Below are 21,155 nucleotides of genomic sequence, written 5' to 3' on the forward strand. Positions count from 1 at the left end.
CCCTTGCTGCGGGCCGTCCCGGGAGGGAACCCGGACACGCGGCGTCGGTCCAGGCCGCGCTTTCGCTTTGCATTGCCCCGGGCCGGGTACAGGCAGCGCAGGCAGCGCCGGGACCCGGCCGTTCCCCCCTGGGCTCCTCCCGCTCTCAGCCGCTGCCCCCGGCGTTGCTCCGCTGAGGACCCCGGGGCAGGGTCGCGGTCCCGCACCCGTCGTGTCCCGGGGCGCCGCTGGCACAAGCGGAGCCGGGAGGGGCTGGGGCTGCCCTCGCAGAGGCCGTCCCGGCTGCGGGATGCAGAGCCCCGCGCTCAGGGCGCTGGGCTGCGGCTCGGTGGCTGTGCTGGGAGCGCTGGCGGTGGCCGCCTTCCTCCTGGTCCTGACCCCGGTGAAGGACGCTGCCCTTCCTGCCAGGAGCAAAGTAGGTGCCCGGTGGAACCTCCGGCTCCTTCCCACCTCTCGCCCCTCCACCACCTCTGCCCTCCGCCCTGCTTGCAAGTCTTCCCACAGCCACCCCTATCAGGGCTTAACCTGATGGAGGTACATCAATCACCCCCTCAGCCATGGTCCTGGCTCCTTGCTAAGGATGGAAGAGCAGCTGCTCCATCCGCACCCCAAACACTTCCTTTCCTCTTTTCAGCCGCCCTGGCCACCTGGTGGGGTTTCATCTCTCTCTCCTGTCGCTTTCTGCTGCCTGGTTGTTAAAACCAGTCAGGGCTCGTGAGAGTTTCTCTTCCCAAAGGGGTGGGAGCAGCTCTGGGACGGGTGCCTGGCTCCCTTCCCGCCCTGCACATCACCCTGCTGACCTGCACGCCTTTCCTTCCTGAGCTGCAGCTCCCTTGGCGAAATCAGGGTGCTCGGAGCTGGAGGGAGGTTGGACACGCAGAGCTGTGCTGCTCATGTGCACACATGGGAAGCAAGAGCAGCAGCCTCAGAACCGCCCATGGGACTCGGTTCAGCCCAAGCGTGCTGTGACCCGTGTCCCCTCTGCCCCCAGTACGGGCTGGTGTTTGATGCCGGCTCCACGCACACGGCTCTTTACATCTACCGGTGGCCTGCGGACAAGGAGAACGGCACCGGCATCGTGTCCCAGGTGGAGGCCTGCACTGCAGCCGGTGAGTGCCGGGATGTGCTGTCCCTGTCTCCCACGCTCCTGGATCACTGTCCCAGGCTCACAGCATCGTGGGTGAGCTCAGTCTTTCAGCCTGTGCTGGGAAAAAGGGAGGTGGCCTGGTGGGAGCACCAAAGAAAAGTGTTGAGGGGATGGTCTGCACCTCAGGGTACCACGGTAACTGTGGGATGCAAAGGTGGGTGAGGATCATGGCCCTGTTAGCGTGGTTCCTTCAGCCAAGTTGTGTCTTGCACGTGGTGGCTTTGCATCAACTCACAGCCTGGGATGCTGGATGGGCAGAGGTTGCTCCTCTCCCATGTAACTGCGTCCTTGGATCTTCTTCCCACAATATCTCTTCCCAGCTTCTTCAGTAAGCTAGAATCAGAGTGGTTTGTGTTGCAAGGCACCTTAAAGCTCACCCAGCTCCAACCCCTGCCACAGGCAGGGACCCCTTCCACTGGAGCAGCTTGCTCCAAGCCCCTGTGTCCAACCTGGCCTTGAGCACTGCCAGGGATGGGGCAGCCACAGCTTCTCTGGGCACCCTGTGCCAGCACCTCAGCACCCTCACAGGGGAAGAGCTTCTGCCTAAGAGCTCAGCTCAGTCTCCCCTCTGTTAGCTTAAATCACCCTTGTCTTATCCCTATATGTACCCATGGGACATCCTAAAAGCACTGCAGAACTCCCTAAACATGACTACGGTTCTGCTGTTTTCCCGTATGTGGTTCCTAACACTCCCCTGGGTCAGTGGTGTTCATTTTGGTGTCTCTATGGCATCAAACACAGCGGAGTTCGGGGCTGTGACCAGAATATCTGCCAAGTTGGTCCAGAGAGCAACCTGGGACTGGTGAAGGGGTGTGCATGTCCCTGCTGTTCCGTCCCTCCTGGGTGTCACTGACCTGGCTCCATCACACGGGGCTCTCCTGAAGGACCCGGCATCTCCAGCTACGCAGACGACCCCGCGGGGGCCGGAGCCAGCCTGAAGCCCTGCCTGGACAAGGCCATGGGGATCATCCCGGCAGAGCAGCAGCAGGAGACCCCCACCTACCTGGGGGCCACAGCGGGCATGCGGCTGCTGAGGTACAGCACAGCGCGGAGCCGGCACCTCCACCCTTCCCACCACGTGCTCCTGCACTGGAGCCTGGGCAGGGGCTGGGATGGGGCTGGGGACACAAGGGGCTGCGGGCAGCAGGGGGGCTGTCCCGGAGCCCACGGGGGTGGGCAGAGCATCCACATCTGCGGCCTATGGGGTGTCCAAGAGAGATGCTCACTGTGCCCATGGGGAAATCCCACAGCCCTTGTCCCTACAGGCCCTTGTCCCAAGCCCCTCTCCAGCTTTCCTGCAGCCCCTTTAGGCACTGGAGCTGCTCTAAGGTCTCCCCTTCAGGAGCCTTCTCTTCTCCAGGCTGCCCCAGCCCAGCTCTCTCAGCCTGGCTCCAGAGCAGAGCTGCTCCAGCCCTCGCAGCATCTCCATGGCCTCCTCTGCCAGCACCTCCTTTGCCAGACTTGCCATGACCCTTCCTGTGTTCTCAGGCCGAGCCCACAGGCAGCATTTTTAGGGGCACTCCCAGCGCAGCACAGGAGGGATCTGCTGGCTTTGCCCTCTCTCTGCTCCTTGGCACCAGCGGCAGCCGCTTGCTGTCAGCCCCGCGCTGGAGCTGCACGGCCATCGCCTCCTCCACTCGCGGTGTCCATCTCCTTCCCCGGGCAGGGAGCAGAACAGCACCAAGGCCCAGCAGGTCTTTGCCGAGGTGGCCAAGACCATTGGCGAGTACCCGGTGGAGTTCCGCGGAGCTCAGGTCCTGACGGGGAACGAGGAGGGCTCCTTCGGCTGGATCAGCGTCAACTTCCTGCTGGAGACGCTCGTCAAGGTGCGTGCTCAGGCAGCGGGCTCGGGGGGTGTCCCCTCCGCAGGCTGTGCAGGGACGCTGGCACCCCCGTGCCAGGTCCCGGTGCGTGACTCCCTGTGTGGGGCAGTGCTCCCTCACAGGCACATGGACCCACCCGCCTCCCGAGGATGTGGTCGGAGCTTTGGACCTCGGTGGGGCTTCAACCCAGATCACGTTCCTTCCTGGGACCCCCATAGAAGACATCAGCACTGGAGCCCTCCTCAGGCTGTATGGGGCCAGCTACTCCGTCTACACCCACAGCTATCTCTGCTATGGGCAAAAGCAAGCCCTGAAGATGCTGATGGCTTCCTTACACCGGGTAACTGACCCCAGCCTTGTGCTCCTCTACTGCAGCCTGAACCCTGATCTATGAAGCTTGGTGGGCAGCACCCACTGGGTGTCGCGGCTGCTGGGCTGGGTGCCTTTGTGCAAGCCCCAGTGAGGATGATGGATACAACAGGGCCACCATGGCACAGGGCACTCCGGGGGGGGGTCCCAACGTCCAAGAACAGGACTGTACTGAAATAGAGGTGAACACCCCAGAGCAGAGATCTGCTGACCCTACAAAGGAGAGAGGGGACAAAATAGGTCCATGCTCAGCACAGGGTGCAAACCCCTAAGGCCTTGAGCATGCAGCTGCTCCCTGACCAGTGTGGTTGTGCCACGTTTGTCCCCACAGTTCTGTACCTGCACCCCATGGGTGGTGGAGCCAGCATGCTGGTGTCCTGCTGTGGGAACAGGCACTCTCTGTGGGCTGCTTCTCTCCTTTCCATCCTCATCCTCAGGGCCAGGGCGATGCTAACGCTCCTGCTCTCTCCAGGCCAGCCCATCCACTGCGCAGATCTCACACCCCTGCTACCCCAGGGGGTACCAGGAGAACATCACCACAGCAGAGCTCTACGACAGCCCCTGTGTGCGTGCCCCGAGCAGCCCCAGCGCCGCGCAGCTCCTCAGGGTGATGGGGACAGGGGAGCCAGCAGCGTGCAGCGCCGCCGTGCAGCAGCTCTTCAACCTCAGCTGTGGGGCCAACAGCACGTGCGGGTTCAACGGGGTCTATCAGCCGCCCGTGCGGGGACAGTTCTTTGTAAGGAGCCTCTGTCTCTGTTTCTGGGGGAGTTGTGGGGTTTTGGAGCACCAGAAGCTGGCCATGACCCAGGAAAACTGCTGTAGGAGCAGTGGGATGCTGGATGTGCCTGAGGCATGGTGATGTGCAGGGTCCTCACCAGGCAGACCCACACCCCTGCTGTCACAGCACCCATCTCTTTCAGTGTGAGGAGCAGTCCCAGTGGGTTTGACAGGCTGAGGGTGGCCTTAGGGATGCCTGCAGAGGGCTGGTGGTGTGGCAGAGCCCTGGGTGCTTCGCTAACTTGCCACCTTTGGTCTTAACCACCCACAGGCCTTCTCAGGGCTTTATCACAGCCTTCACTTCCTGAACCTGACTGGAGGGCAGCCCCTGAGCTTGGTCAATGCCACCATCGAGCAGTTCTGCACCAGCACCTGGGAGAAGGTGAGAAACTGCCCAGGGGATGGCAGCCCCTGCCCTTGCTCTGCCCGGGCACTGGGCAGCTTGGGGCTCATCCAGAGCCCATCCTCTGGAGAGGGCAGGGAGGAGCACAAGGCTCCCTGGGCAGGAGAGCAGCCTCCCGGCTCCCCAGGCCCAGCTGTGCTGGGTCTTTGCTCCCGGCTGCACTGCGGGGCTTTCCCGGCAGTGTGGGTGCTCCAAGCACTGCTCCCAGCACTGCTCCCACTCCTCCACCCCTGCAGGTGCAGCAGGAGTTCCCCACCGTGAGCAGGATCCAGCTCCGTGATGCTTGTGCAGGCAGCACCTACGCCCTCACCCTGCTCCTGCAGGGCTTCAGATTCAACCACACCACGTGGCTGAACATCCGCTTCACCCGGCAGGTAGGGATGTGCCCAGCAGCTCCCAGCCTGTGCCATGAAGGGGCTCATGCCCACCCTGAGCTGCAGCACAGCCCATTGCCCATGCCCAGGGCTGGCCTTCTTGCCTACCTTTGCCTTGGCTACTCTATCTTTGAAGCCTTTCCCATCCCTCTTCCTTCTCTGTCTGCACAGGTCACTGGTGTAGACGTGGGTTGGACTCTGGGCTACATGCTCAACCTCACCAACATGATTCCCTCGGAGATCCCCCAGAGGGTCGTAGGGCTCCAGAGAAGCAATTGGATAGCAGCCATGGTTCTACTGGCCACCATGCTCATCCTCACCTTCTGCCTGCTCGCACTCACGTGCTGCAGGAAGAGCTCCTCCGGTTATGCCAGTCTCTAGCAGTGCTGGCCCCAGGGGCAGCCCAAGCACTTGGTCCTGATGCTGCACCTGTGTGAGGAGCTGCACAACAGGGACCCCCCCGTGCCCAGGAGCTGTGAACTGGTAACGTGGGTGCCTGCGTCCTGGCCTGGTGAGCTGGAACTGGCACAGGCTTTAAAATCTCTGCCTTGTATCTGCGCTGTCTGGTTTTCCCTTCCCCTTGCTGCTGGCTGGAGATGCTCTAGGAGGGACGGCATGGCCACGTGGGGCAGGGGCTCAGCGCTGGGGGCATGGGGACTGCAGCGATGTGGGGTGGCTGGAGGTGGCAGGTCAGGGAGAAGGGGGGACTGTCAGCAATGGGATGGTTACAGCCTGCAGCAGATACCCCATGTGGGGCAGACATGACCTGGCCATCCCAGGCCAAGGGGCTGCATTGGCCATTGCATTGCCAGCACCAGGCAGAGGGGCAGCAGCACTGGAGCTATGCAGGGGAGATGGGTCTTGGGCTCTCCCCGTGACTGGGAAGCCCTGGGAGGTGGGGGATGGCAGCAGCCCCCTGCTCTCCTGCACAAGGTTCCTCTCCAGTCCGGCTGCAGCCCATGTCTGTGCCCAGCAGACATCCCCCCCTCCCTTTCATAGAGTCACAGAATGGTCTGGGTTGGAAAGGGCTTCAAGATCATCTGGTTCCAACCCCTGCCACGGGCAGGGACCAGCACACGGGTGATTTGGGAATGCTGCTGGGATGTGTTAGGGCTCCCTTACAGTTCTGGGGAGTCCCACTGGCAGCCAGGGGCTGGGTGAGGTGAGACACCCCGGCTCTCAGCAGCAAAATGCCTGTCCTGGTGCCCTGCTGGCTTCTCTTCAGCATCTGGCAGATACTGCAGGGGCTTCAGGGGCATCTGCAGTAGAACTGAGCAATGGTGACTGTCCCCTGAATCCCTGTTGTCATCACCAGCCCTGACCTGCGAGATGGAAACCAGAAAGTCACGACTGTGCAGGAGCAAAGCAACAGCATTTCCCCATCGCTGCCTTTCACATGATTTATTTGGATGTCTGAGGCACCAACAGTCAGCTCCTCACTGCAGAGAGGCCCAGAACCACTGCATCAGCTGCAGGCAGATGAAAACCGAGCAGGCCTCAAGGCAAAGGCAGGGGTGCAGTTTTGGGCAGGATCCAGCTCATCCCCATGGGCAGGGGCAGGGCAGGACTAGGAGCCTGAGCCCATGGTGTCCAGCCTGATGGTGGGACAGCGTTTGCAGGTGATGGGACATATGAATGTCTCAGTACCCAGACAGTGGGACAGTGTTTGTCTCCAGGCAGACATTCAGAAACATAGATCCCTTTATCCCAGAAGAAAGGGAAGATGAGACGAGACAGACCCTCGGGGAGCCATGGACCATGTTTCTGACTTTGGATGCTCAATTTTGCTTGTCTCCAACACCACCAGGTAAGCCCACACGATTCACCCTCAGGAGAGCCAGATGTGGTACTGCAGAGCATTTCATGCCCCTCACAGGCACCTGCTGGGCTGTTGGTGACCATAACCAGACCCAGCATTGCACCAAGCACCCAGTCACAAGTGCTTGCAGCCCTGTGCTATCAGTCTGGCACTTGGGGAGCTCCTCCATGGCCAGGCTGGTTCCCCATGGCCCCACGGGCCAGCTGGTGGGGTGGAGGCCACATCTGTAACAGGTATAGCAAAATAAGGAGGCAGATGGGCACAGCTGAGGTTCCTGTGGTGTGTAGGCAGAGCTCCAATGGAAACCTCACATAGTGCCTATCTGCATGGTGGGGCCAGCCCCATGGGACACTCTACCTCAGCTCTTTGGTGCTGTCGAGATGCTCAGCATCACTGAACCAGCCCCAGGCTGCCAGCCCTGGGGGCAGAAGGAAGGGGGACCCAGCACCGATGGTTTTCCAGCCCTGATGCACACCTACCAGGCTCTGAAATGCAGCCAGGCTCCTACCCCCACAGGAGCAGGAGCAGGGCAGTGAGTCCCAGGACAAGGGTGAGGATGATGAAGGTGATGGCCGCAGCCCACAAGGAAGGAACGTGCCCCTTCACCCACACCGGAGCCTCGGCCGGGATCCTGGTGGTGAGGTTGAGCATGTACCCCAGCGTCCAGCCCACGTCGGCGCTCCCTGCCTGCCCAGGGAGAGGGGACACGAGTTACCCTGCAGGAAAGCCACAGCAGCAACACCGCCCGCAGCCCAGAGAGTGGCTTCCTGGAGCATAGCTCTCGCATCACCCAACGTGGGAAGCTGGCTCTTGTCCTCCTCTGCTCCTGCCCACGGGCTGCATTTGCTGCCTACCTTCATCTGGAAGATGATGTTGCTCCAGCTGGTCTCATTGAACTTGTAGGCATCGAGGAGGAGGGTGAGGATGTAGTTGGCATTGGCGCAGTATTTCGGCAGGCGCTGAGGGTTCTCTTCAGGGTAGCTGGAAGAGAGCTGGGGTGGGGACATGTTTGGAGGGGGGAGTTACTCGCAGGCAGTTTTTGTGCAGGGACAATGGTGCTGCAGGAGGGACAATGGTGCTGCAGTCACCAGCATCTGGAAAAAGACTGTGGACCAGGCAGGTATTTGGGACCTGTTCCACACAGGGCAACTCCTTTGAAGATGATTTACACCCTACACAGGAACAGAGCTCCTCCTGCCCCACATTCTCCCATCTTATCCTCCTTGTGAAGGCGCTCCTCCTCTCTGCCCCATGGTGATCTTAGCAAAGCTCTTGGCCTTATCCATCCTCATTTGAATTGCCTCCAGAGTGGTGCCAGCAGCTGCGTTTCCTCTCACCATCCTCCAGTGCTATAGACCCACCTCCATCCCTAGCTCCTGTGCTGGAGGGGAGATTCTGCTGCCTTCACCTGCCTCGGCTGCCCCTTTCCCAGCTAAAGTTCCCTGCTCGTATGAGCAAGGAAGATCCCATGGTGAGTGCAGGACAGCCCTGGCTCTCACACATTGCTCAGGGATGGCTCTGCTGTGTCAGGCACAGTCAGCAATCAGGGACCTTTGCCATGGAGGGGTCCCCGCTCCTCTTCCCCCTCCCCAGGGCCCCTTTGCTTGTGAAGCTTCCACACTGCCTCCCACCATGAGGAACATACATCTTCCCAGCTTCTCCTGCAGAAACGTTCAATGGTCTCCCTGACAGTGGTGAGTGTCTGCCTCTCGGTCAGGTTCAGGAACTTGAAGTTATAGTAGAAGGCAGAGAAGGCCTGAAAGGCAAGAGGCAGAAACAGCATTGAGCTACAGTGGAGACCAACACCAGGCAGCTGCAGTTTGTCCTACCCTGGTATAGCTCCAGAGCATCACTGTCCATGTCCCAGCAGAGGTGATGCGCTGGGGTGCAGGTGCCTGCTGGCTACAGCAGCACATCCAACGCCTTGCCTGAAGGCTGCTGGCTAAGCTGGGCTTTATTACTGAAAACCTGGGCTGTGGCTTCTCACTGGTTTCATTAACATGGTCCCATTTGGAGACCTGGCTGGCATCAGCAATCCCTGGTGTGCCCTGGGGCAGGGATCACTTGGGAGCTTTTTGCCCCCATTCTGCTGTGGGGAGGTGGCAATGCCATGGGGCACGCAGGGACACCACAGCACATGCTCTGCCATGGAGGTGGGAGGACAGGATTTGCCTTACAATGAACTGCCCTCTGACCGGCGGCTGGTAGATGCCATCGAAGGTGCAGTCGGGGCTCTGGCCACACGCAGAGAAGTTGAAGAGCTTCCTGATGGCAGCCAGGCACCGGCTGGCATTGCCCCTGCCCTCCAGGGTGATGTTCCTGTCGCCAGGGCCCAGGCGTGGGTCGCTCTGGTTCGTGCAGGGACTGGTGCGGAAGGAAGACAGCGACACGGTTTCATTGTAGTCTGTTGGGTAGCAGGGGTGATGGACTCGTGTGCTGGGGGATGACTCCTGGGAATGGCAAAACCGCAGGCTGCAGCCTCCTCCAACCCCTGCTGGCGGCAGCTCTGGCACAGGAGACCCCAGTGCTCCACCAAGCACCATTCCCACTGGGAAAAACATTTCCCCTGTATTTGAATCATAGAATCACAGGATCCCAGCCTGGAAGGGACCTTAAAACTCACCCAGTCCCAACCCCTACCACGGGCAGGGACCCCTTCCACTGGAGCAGCTTGCTCCAAGCCCCTGTGTCCAACCTGGCCTTGAACACTGCCAGGGATGGGGCAGCCACAGCTTCTCTGGGCACCCTGTGCCAGCGCCTCAGCACCCTCACAGGGAAGAGCTTCTGCCTAAGAGCTCAGCTCAGTCTCCCCTCGGGAGGTTCAAGCCATTCCCCTTGGCCTGTCCCTACAGGCCCTTGTCCCAAGCCCCTCTCCAGGTTTCCTGCAGCCCCTTTAGGCACTGGAGCTGCTCTAAGGTCTTCCCTTCAGGAGCCTTCTCTTCCCGAGTCTGACCCAGCCCAGCTCTCTCAGCCTGGCTTCATAGGACAGATTGGAAACCCAAATGTTCCAGCTTGTGCCCATTGCCTCTTGCCCTTTTAGTTTTCCCCTCTGAGAAGAGCCTGGTCCTGCATTCTGTACACCCTGCGTGAGGCATCTGTGTACAGCCAGAAGGTGTCTCCCGAGATGCCCCTTCTGATGCTTCCCATACTCCCTTCCATGTCTGCCTTGCTGTGCTCTCACAGGAGTCTCTACCTACTCTCAGTCCCTGCTGATGTGTCTCTGGAAGAGCTTTGACTGTTCTTATTTTATGTATTAACAAGCCTGTTGCTGGCATCATGAGACCAGAGTCCAGTTCCCCCCCAGTTCCCCTCTCACCGCAATCAGTTCCTTTGCCAGTCGCTTGAGCATCTCGTTCTGGCCATAGCAGAGGTAGCTGTGTGTGTAGATGCTGTAGTCATACCCGTACAGTGTGAACTTGGAGCCTTCCTTCCAGTTCACCTCTGAACCTTCGGGTATGAAGCTGATTTGGGTGGATGCTCCTCCAAGATCCAGTGCCCCAAAAATGTTGGCTGCCTCTGGACGAACCCACGTGCGCGCTTTGGGTGAGTACTGCCAAGGCAAGACAGGAGAGGAAGGGAAGCACACGGCTGGTCTTACTTGCCCTGAGCACGGTTCTCATCCCATTGAAGACAATAGGGTTTTGTTACTAAATTCAATGGGTATTCAACTTAATTCTTTCCATAGGGGAGGCCTCCCCTGCCCAACCTGCCCAGCCATTTGTCAGAGCCAGGAAAAGCAGAGTTCAGCTGTCTGAGGGTCAAGATGTGCCCCCGAGCTGTGGGCTCACATGGCTCTGAGTCACCATGCCCATTTCGAAGTGCTTGCAGAGGCTGCCCTTTCTGAGGGGCAAGGACAGAATTCCTCCAGCAGCCTGCACGGGAGCTCCCGGCTGCAGCAGTGATGGGCAGAGAGGAGCAGGAGAGAGCTTTGGATCAGGTCTCCCAGTGCCACACAGAGAGAGCCCTTCCCAGGGCAGTGAGACAGAGCCCAGCAGGAGCCAATGGTCCCAACCAGGCTGCATTGCTGACTCGCTGTCCCAGGAGACCATGTGTCCACACCGTGTGGAGATGTGCCCTTAGCAGAGACAGCCCCATTCCCGATTTCTCCCTCCACAGGATAACTGGCTGCTTCCCCATGATCATTCCCAGCAGCCACTGACCTTTGTCTCTGTGCAAAGTGAGCTTAAAAATCAGAACAACCAAAAATCAGCAAAGATGCAGCAGGGTTTGAGCCTTCTCCCACCTTAGTGAAGGAGTCCAGCAGGTAGTTGATGGTGATCCAGCCATAAGCCCCCTCCTCCTCTCCTGTAAGGATTCGAGCCCCTTTGAAAGCCACTGGGTATTCTTGCATGGTTTTAGTGACTTCAGCCAGGACTTGCTCTGCTGCTGAGCTATTCTGTTCCCTAGAAAGGGCCCAGAGGTCAGGACACATACCCACCTGCACCAGTACTACAAAGGAAGCACCAGGAACCAGGCTGGTTTTTCTCCAGTTCCACATACTCCACTTTTCTGCAACGAGCAGCTTGTGTGAAATGATGCTTCCTGCTACACTGACTTGTCAAGGCTGCTCGTGCATCCCAGCTGTCTATATGAGGCATCACTAACCCAAGAGTAACATCAACCTCTTCCCTCCAGCAGAGTTTGGTCTAGTTTGTGAAGTCACCTTCCCCTACCTAACGTAGCGCTGGAGGTGGGAAGAGCTTGTGCTGCAGAGCCCAGGTTTGAACTGCTCCAAAAGCCCATTGACTGCTCCAGAGGGCTGGTTGCTGCGCTGGGCCTGGCTTCAGACCTCTGAGTGGGGGAGATGTGTGGGGCTGTTGGCATGTGCTCACTCTCTGAAGCGACAAACCTTCAGGCTATGACCAGTTCCTTCCCAGGGAAGGGCTCTCATTGCCAGGGCACAGAAATAACGTAACATGTCTGCAACCGTAAAACCAAGGACCATGAAATGAAGGCTGATGCTTGAAGAAAGCTAATACAGGCTGGTGAAAGGTAATGGGAGATACTGCAGCACCTCATTGCCTCCTACATCTGCCCAGCTCCCCCACCAGCACCATCCATCTGGGCAGATCATAGAACCATAGAATGGTTTGGGCTGGAAGGGACCTTAAAGCTCCTCCAGCTCCAACCCTGCCACAGGCAGGGACCCCTTCCACTGGAGCAGCTTGCTCCAAGCCCCTGTGTCCAACCTGGCCTTGAACACTGCCAGGGATGGAGCAGCCACAGCTTCTCTGGGCACCCTGTGCCAGTGCCTCAGCACCCTCACAGGGAAGAGCTTCTGCCTAAGAGCTCAGCTCAGTCTCCCCTCGGGCAGGTTCAAGCCATTCCCCTTGGCCTGTCCCTACAGGCCCTTGTCCCGTCCTACAGGCCCTTGTCCCAAGCCCCTCTCCAGGTTTCCTGCAGCCCCTTTAGGCACTGGAGCTGCTCTAAGGTCTCCCCTTCAGGAGCCTTCTCTTCCCCAGGCTGACCCAGCCCAGCTCTCTCAGGCAGTGGCTGCTTGCAGGTTGGTCCCTGCTCTGCCACCCTTAAACCCCAGAGCAATACCTCAGTAGCCTCATTCCTGCTGTTGCTCCAAGATAAGCTGGGACTTCCCTCTGTTTCGTAGCAGGAACAACCTTCAGGGCTTTATCCAGACAGTCCCTTATGGAATCACCAGCTTTCGGGGGATCATTGGCATAGCTTGATATACCTTGTCCTGGAAGAGAGTCAGGCTGGGACAGACTGATGGAAACGGCTGAGGACAGGGGTATGGGAGAAAGAGGGCACAGGGCACTGAGGTCTGTCACCTCTTAGCAACAAAGGATGCTTCTGCAGGGTGCCCTGGTCCCCCAGGACCTGACTGACCCATTTCCCTCCTGTGGCTTCCCCACCTCTCCCATGCTTTCTGCAGTGTCCCCAGCTGTAGAGGTGAGACGTTCCCCAGCCAGGACAGCAGCTTGGGCAGTCCAAGTTGCGGGAATGGAAACCCAGAACGCCAAGGTCCATCAGTTCCACCAAGTGTGTGGCACTGCATGGTCCTGAGGGCCCTCTGACCACATGTGAAGCCAGTGGGGAGTCAGGGACCACTCTGCCTGCAGCCAGGGCTCCCCCTGTGCCAGCAGTGCCAGCTCGATGGACAGAGCTGCCCAGCATGGGCCAGTCAGCAAGAGGAAGGGCCAGGTCATCCCACCCACCACACTGACATGCAGGGCAGCACTGAGCCCATGGCAGGGGGATACTGACCATGGACATCACAGGACAAGGTCTGGCTGACCACACCGGTGTCGTTCTCCTTGTCTGAATCCCACTCGTAGACAAACAGAGAGGTGTGGGATGAGCCTGCATCAAACACCATCCCATACTGGAAGGGAAAACCCAGACATCACACTGGCGGGAGGAGCAGCAGCCTCTCCCCAGCCTCACCATGAGCCTGCCAGGGTGGTGGGGCCAGAAGATGCCCCAAACCCATCTCTCCAGGGCTCAGCTAACTGCAGTGTGGCAGAGTTGAGCTGTGATAGCGGCTGGCCTCAGCATGGGCATTTCTCACAGTAATGGAGAAATTCCCCTCTCCTGAGGCTCGTGCAGCACCGTGAGCTCACACTGACTTTTCTGAGCTGTTTCCTCATGCCTTATTTATTTTCTTTCTTGGTTACAAGCCCTTTGTGCCTACACCGGCCCCACCTTGGGGCCAGCAACCCCCCCATCCCCAGTGCTCTCTGCTACCCGTACAGCTGCACCCAGCCTGGGCAGGGACAGGCAGCACCACAGCAGCCCCAGCCCAGGAGCACCCAACTGCACACCTCTCCCACATAAAGCCCTCCACCTCACCCTAAAACTGTGCCAGCCCTCTTCCAGCAGCCAGGGAGGGATGCCAAGCTGCAGGGGATGCTTGTGCTGGGGGTTAAGGGCAGGCTGCTGGGAGCTGGCAGGTACAAGCATCATTAGGAGGTGGTGTGCCATGGGAGGGCAGAGAAGGGCTTTGCTCTACACATCTGCCCCAAGGTAATCCCTTCTAAACATGTCCAGAGCATAGCATAGAATCATAGAATAGTTAGGGTTGGAAAGGACCTTAAGATCATCAAGTTCCAACCCCCCTGCCATGGGCATGGTGGCCAGTTTCAGAGCAGGCTTCCCCCTCTGCCTTGGGAGGTATCCAGGCTGTATTTACTCTGCATCTTGAGATGGGAAGAAAACAACCACCCAGCTACTACCAACCCCCCTTCACCTCCAAACCAAAGACAATGTAGGTAAGGTGCTGTCTCTGAGCACCTGCCCAAGGGGACTGGTCTCTGAAATGATGCTTGGGGACCTTTTTGGGCTTACCTTGACAGTGGGCAGCAGGGAGACATCTTCAATGTTCACCAGGCTGAGAACAAGGGCAATGAGGGAGAGTGCGACCAGTGCCCCAACAATGGCACTGGTGAAGTGCTTCTTGCTCGTGAACATTGTGCTGAAGGCTCCTGCAAACCCAAACACAGGAGAGAGGTGGTTGGATGTGGCCAGCTGGGAACACCAGCAGTCAGTGGGAGCTGCAAGGAGAGCAGCTCAGAAAGCTGCCCCCAGGCTGAGCCTATATGGAGCTGTGCAACTCGGAGATCCTGGTGGATGGTCAGAGCTTTCCCTGGGAGAAACAAAACCAGGATGAACCAGGGGGGTGGAAGATGAGGGGTTGGCTCCCAGCAGCCTGGTGCAGCTGTGAGGGGATCCCACAGTCCCCCAGGTCCTGCACCCGCTCCTGCTCAGCTCATCACTACCTGGAAGGATGAGGTCCAGGAGGAGGGAACGAAGCAGTGCCCCAGACAGAGGGGACCACAGGAACCCACAACCCTCTCAGCACCAGGTGTTGTAGCAGGCGAGGTGATTTTACCTGGAGGATGCAACTAGGCTCAGCTCACCTGCAGCACCACCAGACCCTGCTCCAGGAGCCCCCAGACACTTGGATCCCTCTGAGCTGGCTTTGAGTCCTTGCTGTGGCTCTGGGCTCCTCCACTGCTGGTGGCAAACCCACCCCGCTCTTGCCTTGGTGTCCTCAGGAAGCGGATACTGCTGGGAAGCCTCTTCCCGTTACTGTGTCCCAGACCTCATCACCCTCAGTCAAGACTCCTGACTACGAGTTCTCTTGCTTGTCTCACAGGTGTATTTACAGCTCAGGTTGGCATCTTCCCCACACCTTATCTTCAGCCAATTAGTTCCTCCTCCTCATTTAAATGAAATCACACGGGGAGCCCTGTAGCAGTTAGCACACACCTCTCCTGTTAACCCTTGTCTTGCTGCTGCTTTGTGCCTTTACACACACCCATTTCTGTTCACGTGTTATAAACAGTCTTAATATTTCCATTATGGTCTCTATGAGGTCTATAGGGTTAGGGTTCAGGGTATGGTAATATTTCTGGTATCCAGTGCCCTGAAAACACACACACAGTGGTAGGTGCCTTGATAGTAAGTTTTATTACAAAGCAAGTAGGAAGGAATTAGAAGGAAACAAGAAGGAAAATCACACCAGAGGAGGAGGATGCCCCTGCCGGGGGTCCCAGCAGCTCTGGCTGAGCTTTGCCAGGGGAGGCCAAGACACTGTCATGGCCCAGATGGGACCGTGCTCACCCTTCCCCATGTGCGACCCAGCCCCAGGCTGCTCCTGGCTGGGGATCCCTGCACACACGGGGACACTGAGGAGAGCCAAGGGATGGGGAGGACTCAGGTCCTTGCAGCCTCCCATCGCTCCGGGCTTGCGCTGGGGGCTCATGGCGCAGGTTGGGGATCACAGCCCCAGCCCCAGCCCCTCACCCGGGCTGGGCAGGGCTGGTGCACACAGGGCCTGCTCTCTGGGGGGACCCAGGGAAGCTGCGGACTCAGTGCCCTGAGAAGAGCCTGCAGAGCTCTCACAGGGGCCACCTCCATGGAAGGGTTCAGTTCCCAGCTGCCTCATCTCAGCTGAGCCAGAAGGGAAGCGTGTGTGACCCCCGCTGCCCGTGACCCTCCTGGAGCACCTTTCCCTGTGGCCAGAGGACGGTGGATTCTGAGTCCCCTGTGTGCACAGGAAGCACCACGCTGTGAATGCACAGTCCCTGGGTGCTGCCTCAGGTCCCGTCTATCTGCACCTGCACCAAGCTGGGTGCTTGTGTTGTACCTTGCTGGCAGGGTGGAGGCCTGGAGCCCAGAGGTGCCACTGCTCCTGTATTCCCACCTCCACACAACACTTCACCTTTGGACTCACGTGGCTTCATGGGAAGGGGCTGAATGAGAGCCTGCTACCTTCCCAGGTCTCTGGCTGCACAGTGGCTGGTCCAGAGATGTCCGGAGCCAGGGGACTCATCCCCATGCAGGACAGAGGCACCCATCAGCCCCAGTTCCCCTGTGACACATGGCACTGCACAGTGACTGTGTGCACCCAGAGCCGACCAAACCCTCTGGCTCCTGCCTCCAAACCCAGGCTGTGCAACTCTGGTTTACTTGTCCTGATCCTTCCGTAGCAAAGAAATAGTTCAGAGGTTGTGTGATAACATCCTAACTGCCTCCGGGCAGAAGGACAGGTAATGATTTCCCAGGAGGGAGCTGGGACTCCATCCGCAAGCACCCGGGCCACGGGGCTGCCTGACCTGCTGCTTCTGTCCCTGTCCCTTGGGGTCTGGGTCTCTTTGCCAGGCTCAGCCCTTTGGCAACCCTGCTGCCACCAGCATGGGGCAAGCCCTGCCAGGAGCAGCCCTGGTCCATGTGAGCACAAGGGCAGGGAAGGACAGAGCTGGCTGGGGCTCAGCTGACACCATGCCACGGAGCGTGGCAGGCTCTCCTGGGCTGCCAAAAGAAGGGGAGGATGCAATGGTCTGAATCCAGCCTGGGGCTTGTCCCAGGAGGAGCTGGGGTGCAGCTGGGGCCAGGCACCCAACACAAGCTTTGCAATGCTCCTGGTCCACTGCTACAGCTCCTGAGAGCAATGGGCCCCTCATGAGTGCTGTGGGGAGGACAGTGCACTCAGGCAGGTAGGGACATGTGTCACTGAGGCACACATGGTTCCATCCACACTCTGGCCCTGCCTCAGCGATGTGGTCCCTCGAGGAGCTGTGCTCACTCCAAGAAGGCTGTGGAGCAGCCCCAGGGCTCTGGAGCTGCCGGGAGCCCTCAGCCACCCATCTCCATAGAATAATGGAATGAAGGGATGGTTTGGGTTGGGTTGGAAGAGGCCTCAAAGCTCATCCAGTTCTGACCCCTGCCACAGGCAGGGACACCTTCCACTGGAGCAGCTTGCTCCAAGCCCCTGTGTCCAACCTGGCCTTGAGCACTCCTCAACAGGATGGCAGGTCCGGACTCAGCCCTGCTGCTGAGCTGGGCACAGCCCCTGAGGGCTGGAGGTCGGTACCAAGCTGGGAAGGTGCCTGTAGACAGCCCTGAGCAGAACATGGGCATCCAGACCCAGGGTGTTTGCTCGCTGTGAAGGCAGAGCCTGTGCTGCACCAGTTCCTCTTCACATGAGATGCGTCCATTGGCACAGCAGCCATAGACCTCTCAGCCATGAGTGTGGCCAGCAGACATGTCCCATGCTGCCCTTCTGCCACCTCCTGGGGTCCTGGGTGCCCACCTTCCTCTGGGGAGGCAGGAGCAGGAGAACCAGCATCACCAGCACTGCCCTTGAGCAAACAGCCTGCCTGGGTGCCCAAGGCCTGGGGCAGAGCTGCGGGATGGGCTGTGCCCAGGCACAGAGCACGGGGCACTGCTGGGGCTGGGCTCGAGGAGCTCCTCAGCCTGCCTGAAACCCATCAGAGCCTGCAGGCCCCGAGCTGCCCTGGCCAAGGGGGACCAGGAACCCCCGTTCCCAGCACCCTCTTTTCTAGGGCCCTTATTTCTGTGCTATCCTATAGGCCCCAGTGGGCTGTGGACAAAGGCAAACACAGGGGTGGGAGCCAGGACAGAGGCTTTGCTCGGGGAGGTAAATGGTTCAGCAAGAAAATCCAATGACAGTTAGGGCTTCTTCACTTACATCAGATATTCCTGAGCCAAGTCACAGGTAATGGCTTAATTTATGGACAAAATCCTCCCTGGAAAAGCTTTAGAAGGACAGTGCTGGGAGGAGGCAGGGCATGCTGGGGGGGCAGAGCCCATGAGCCCAGTGGGAGCAGGGGAAGGGCTCCCTGAGAGCCTCTTCCCAAAGCTGCATCCCTAGCACACAGCATCACACACAGCCCCTCCTGTGCCTCCCCCCGGGGGGTTCCACAGAGGCCCCTTGATGAACTCATTAGATAATTGCCTTACATTGCTGAAGGGGCTGAGCACCGGGTCCTTCTCCTTCCCCTTGACATTCCAGCAGGGATGAGGCTGTTTCCCCCCTGGCCCGTGCCTGCCCCAGGCGCAGCCCCTGCCCCGACCGGGCTCTGGTAAGGTGACAACAGCCCAGCCCTGGGTCACAAACAGCATGGCCATCACTGTTCTTCAGCTAGTCCCACCCAAACAGGTGTCTGTCTGGTAAAACACAGGCTGGGCTCGGGGTGACGTGGTGAGTGAGGTGCGGGCTATGGCAGGACCTGGAAGGGCCATCGGGTGCCTGGCGCACAGGAGCACCCGTTCTGACATAGCTTTCCCAGGTCCTCAGTGCTGATGAGCCCCAGCCCTGTTTGCCTTCAGGGACATGCTCTGGTGAGCACTACCTGTGCTATTTGCTCATAACTGAAAAAGGGACCTGCATCACAGAGTGGTTTGGGTTGGAAGGGACCTTAAAGCTCCTCCAGTTTCAACCCCTGCCACAGGCAGGGACCCCTTCCACTGGAGCAGCTTGCTCCAAGCCCCTGTGTCCAACCTGGCCTTGAGCACTGCCAGGGATGGGGCAGCCACAGCTTCTCTGGGCACCCTGTGCCAGCGCCTCATTCTTCTGACTGCAGGTGGACAAATCCACTATGGAGAAGTAGAGTACGCACACACCCCTGTTTGATCTGCTTTTGTCTGTGGCCCTTGAAGTGACTCTTTGAGACCAAGAAGGAAGTTGCCAGGCTGGTGTGGACACTCGGCAGGGTTCGAGCCCAGCCATTACTGCCAGTCACTGAGATGCTGGTGTTTGTGAAATGAGATCACCTCCATTGCTACCATCTTCCCTGTGCCTCCCGAGGAGGAAACACCCTGGCTCAGGATCAAAAGAGAGTCTCTCATTTCGTCACCATTCAATTTCTGCACCACGAGGTCACCCCAGCTCTGGCTGTGGGAGGTGTGGGCAGTGCTCTGTACAGGTCCGTTGTCTCTGGATGAGCTCTATCCCTCACTCCTGGCCCCTGTTCCCCTTCCAGACCCACTCGGGGTCTTGCTGTGACTGGTCCCAGCAGGGACCAGCTTTATCCTGCCCTTCCGTTCCAGCAATACTGGTGGAGCTGGGGCTGTTTAAAGCTGCCTTTGGGATCCCCACACCTGCTGTCCCAGCTGGCAGATAGCACACCAGCCCCTTCCTCCTCCCTCCTGCCTTTCTTAGTATGCACCACCATTAAACATGCCCTAATTGCCCCTGTCTGGGACTTGGTGCCACATCTCAGCTGTGGGTGACCTGGGTCAGGGACATGTGCCTGGAGCCAGCCCCTGTGCTGGCCATGGACGCCCCAGTGCGCTCCCTTCCCTGTGCACAGCTACCGCAGAGCAGGTGCTGGTGGTGGTTCCATCTCCCACAGCACTCAATGGGGCTCAGCACAACGCTGCATCCTCATGAGGTCCTGGGATTAATGATATCAATGGAAGTATCAGTATTTCAGTACTGACAGTGGAGATGGCTGAGTCCTGCAGGGGCAAGCACCAGGAACAGGCACCAGGTCCCTGCTGGGAGCAGGATGTGCAGTCCAGCACTGTGGTGATGGGCTCCATGCGGATGTGCTGGGATGGAGGGCCATGGTGGAGGCCCCATAAGGTGAAGGCTGTTGGATGCTCTGCCACTGTTAACATCTAACTCTAAAGTCTCAGCAAAGTTTGAGAAGCTGTTCTGGGGAATTCACCTTTGCTGCAGCCTCCCTTCCTTCAGCCTCTTTGTTCCCCCACCACCCTGGCTGCTTTCCTCTGGGCTTTCAGCACTTGCTCCACATCTTTCCAAGGGTGGTGACTCAAACTGGACCTGTGCTTTCAACTATTGATGAAGTCCCGATGGTCACTGCATCTCTGCTCCACCCCAAGGATGCTGTAAAAGCCAACAAAGCTAATGCAAGACAAAATCTGGGGTCACTGAGGTCAGCCACTAGCCAGGATGTCATTTGATTTCCAATCCTGACACCTACGTGTTCTCCCTTCGTCTTCCACAGGTGATAAACCCCACTGATCCTTTCTGATCTTGGTGCCTTGCTCTTGACTCCACAACCCTCCGGCAGGCATTCCCCCACCCTGGCTTCCTTCCGTGCCGCTCCCCAGTGTGTCTGCAGGGCAGCCTCTGGGCTGGGAGCGAGCCAGGGCTCTCCCCTCACACAGAGCTGCGGTTGGGTGTGAGAAAGCCCCAGCTGGCAGCAACAAAACCAGACCCAGAGGTGAGATGTTTATCTTTGCCAGAGCCTATTCCAGAGGCTGTTGGCCCAGGTGTATTCCACTGTGTAACAGAGTCTGTTGGCCCAAGGCTTGAGGAGCCTCCCTCCCCATGCCAGGGAGCAGTGGGGAGCACATGGCCTGCACCAGGCAGAGGACAGGGTCAGGGCTGATCTCCTCAAGCTGTGGCCACAGGATTTCACCGAGGGGGATGCTCCCAGCAGCAGTTTTGTGTGGCCACATCTCCCCGGTCCCCAGCAGCTGGGCCAGCACTGGACCCTGCAGGGGTTGAGGACACAGATGTTCTGTTGCAGGACCTGGATGTCCTGGGCCCAGCGGGTGACTCCTTTGCATGAGGAGCAAGTCCCAGGGTAGGATATGGCTGGTGCCGACTGCCAAGCAACCCCCACCACCCCGGCCATGCAGCCCCCCAGGGCAGCCCCCCAAGTGCCACAGTTCAGCAGTGTGTCCCCCTGCATCCCCAACCCCCTGGGAGCTCACCTGACCTCAGAGGAGCAGAGCTGGGACCCTCTGGCCACTGCCTCTTCCCCAGGGCAGCTCCAGAATGCTGGAAAAGCCACTTGCAAGCGGGTGGACGTGGCCCTGTCCCTTTGTCACACCCCACACCTGGTGACACTCTGCTCGCGAGGCTGGGGCTGCTGGTCCTGGGCCCCGTTCCGTGCCAAGCGAGGCTGAAGCGTGTGCTCATCTGTTTGATCTGGGTTTTCCTGGGTCTGCCCCTCTCTGGTGGTTTGGGAGCTGTGGGAGAGTCCAAAGGCACGGAGCAGTCCTCAGGGCAACTCCATGAGTGTCCCCTCCTGACTCAGAGGCTTTGCTGCTTTTCCTGCTCCTCTCCACCATCACCAACCTCCCCCTGTGGTTCTGGTTCTTCACACGCATCAGCAGATGCTGGTTGTCCCCCCTGCACCACCCCAGCCTTGCCCTCAGCCCCATTGCCCCTCACCCGAGACTTCTCCCTTCCCAGACCCACAAC

The 21,155-nt window shown here is 59.0% G+C and overlaps 2 protein-coding genes across 3 annotated transcripts; one reads left to right on the plus strand and one right to left on the minus strand.

The window, feature by feature from the left end:
* Nucleotides 1-96: 96 nt before the first annotated feature.
* Nucleotides 97-5,446, plus strand: LOC133225503 (ectonucleoside triphosphate diphosphohydrolase 8-like). Its single transcript, XM_061377955.1, has 9 exons — nt 97-415; nt 992-1,109; nt 2,032-2,182; nt 2,814-2,973; nt 3,080-3,310; nt 3,812-4,075; nt 4,388-4,498; nt 4,756-4,893; nt 5,065-5,446. The coding sequence occupies exons 1-9, from the start codon at nt 290-292 to the stop codon at nt 5,272-5,274; spliced, it is 1,509 nt and encodes a 502-aa protein (XP_061233939.1). The 5' UTR covers nt 97-289; the 3' UTR covers nt 5,275-5,446.
* Nucleotides 5,447-5,608: 162 nt separating this feature from the next.
* Nucleotides 5,609-14,706, minus strand: LOC133225502 (ectonucleoside triphosphate diphosphohydrolase 8-like). Of its 2 annotated transcripts, XM_061377954.1 has the most exons (10): nt 14,573-14,706; nt 14,015-14,151; nt 12,935-13,052; nt 12,257-12,407; nt 10,956-11,115; nt 10,029-10,262; nt 8,890-9,162; nt 8,358-8,468; nt 7,567-7,704; nt 5,609-7,399 (listed from the first exon to the last, which is right to left on the minus strand). In XM_061377954.1, exons 2-10 carry the CDS (start codon nt 14,135-14,137, stop codon nt 7,217-7,219), a joined length of 1,491 nt encoding a protein of 496 aa, XP_061233938.1. In that variant the 5' UTR covers nt 14,138-14,151; nt 14,573-14,706; the 3' UTR covers nt 5,609-7,216. The 2 variants fall into 2 exon arrangements, with proteins under 2 accessions (XP_061233938.1, XP_061233937.1); XM_061377953.1 differs by having other exon boundaries at nt 5,609-7,704.
* Nucleotides 14,707-21,155: the final 6,449 nt, after the last annotated feature.

This window comes from Neopsephotus bourkii, unplaced genomic scaffold (genome assembly GCF_033783945.1).
Source record: "Neopsephotus bourkii isolate Nb327-2 ecotype Australia unplaced genomic scaffold, CSIRO-AGI_Nbou_v1 NB_1761, whole genome shotgun sequence".
Lineage (NCBI taxonomy): Eukaryota > Metazoa > Chordata > Aves > Psittaciformes > Psittacidae > Neopsephotus > Neopsephotus bourkii.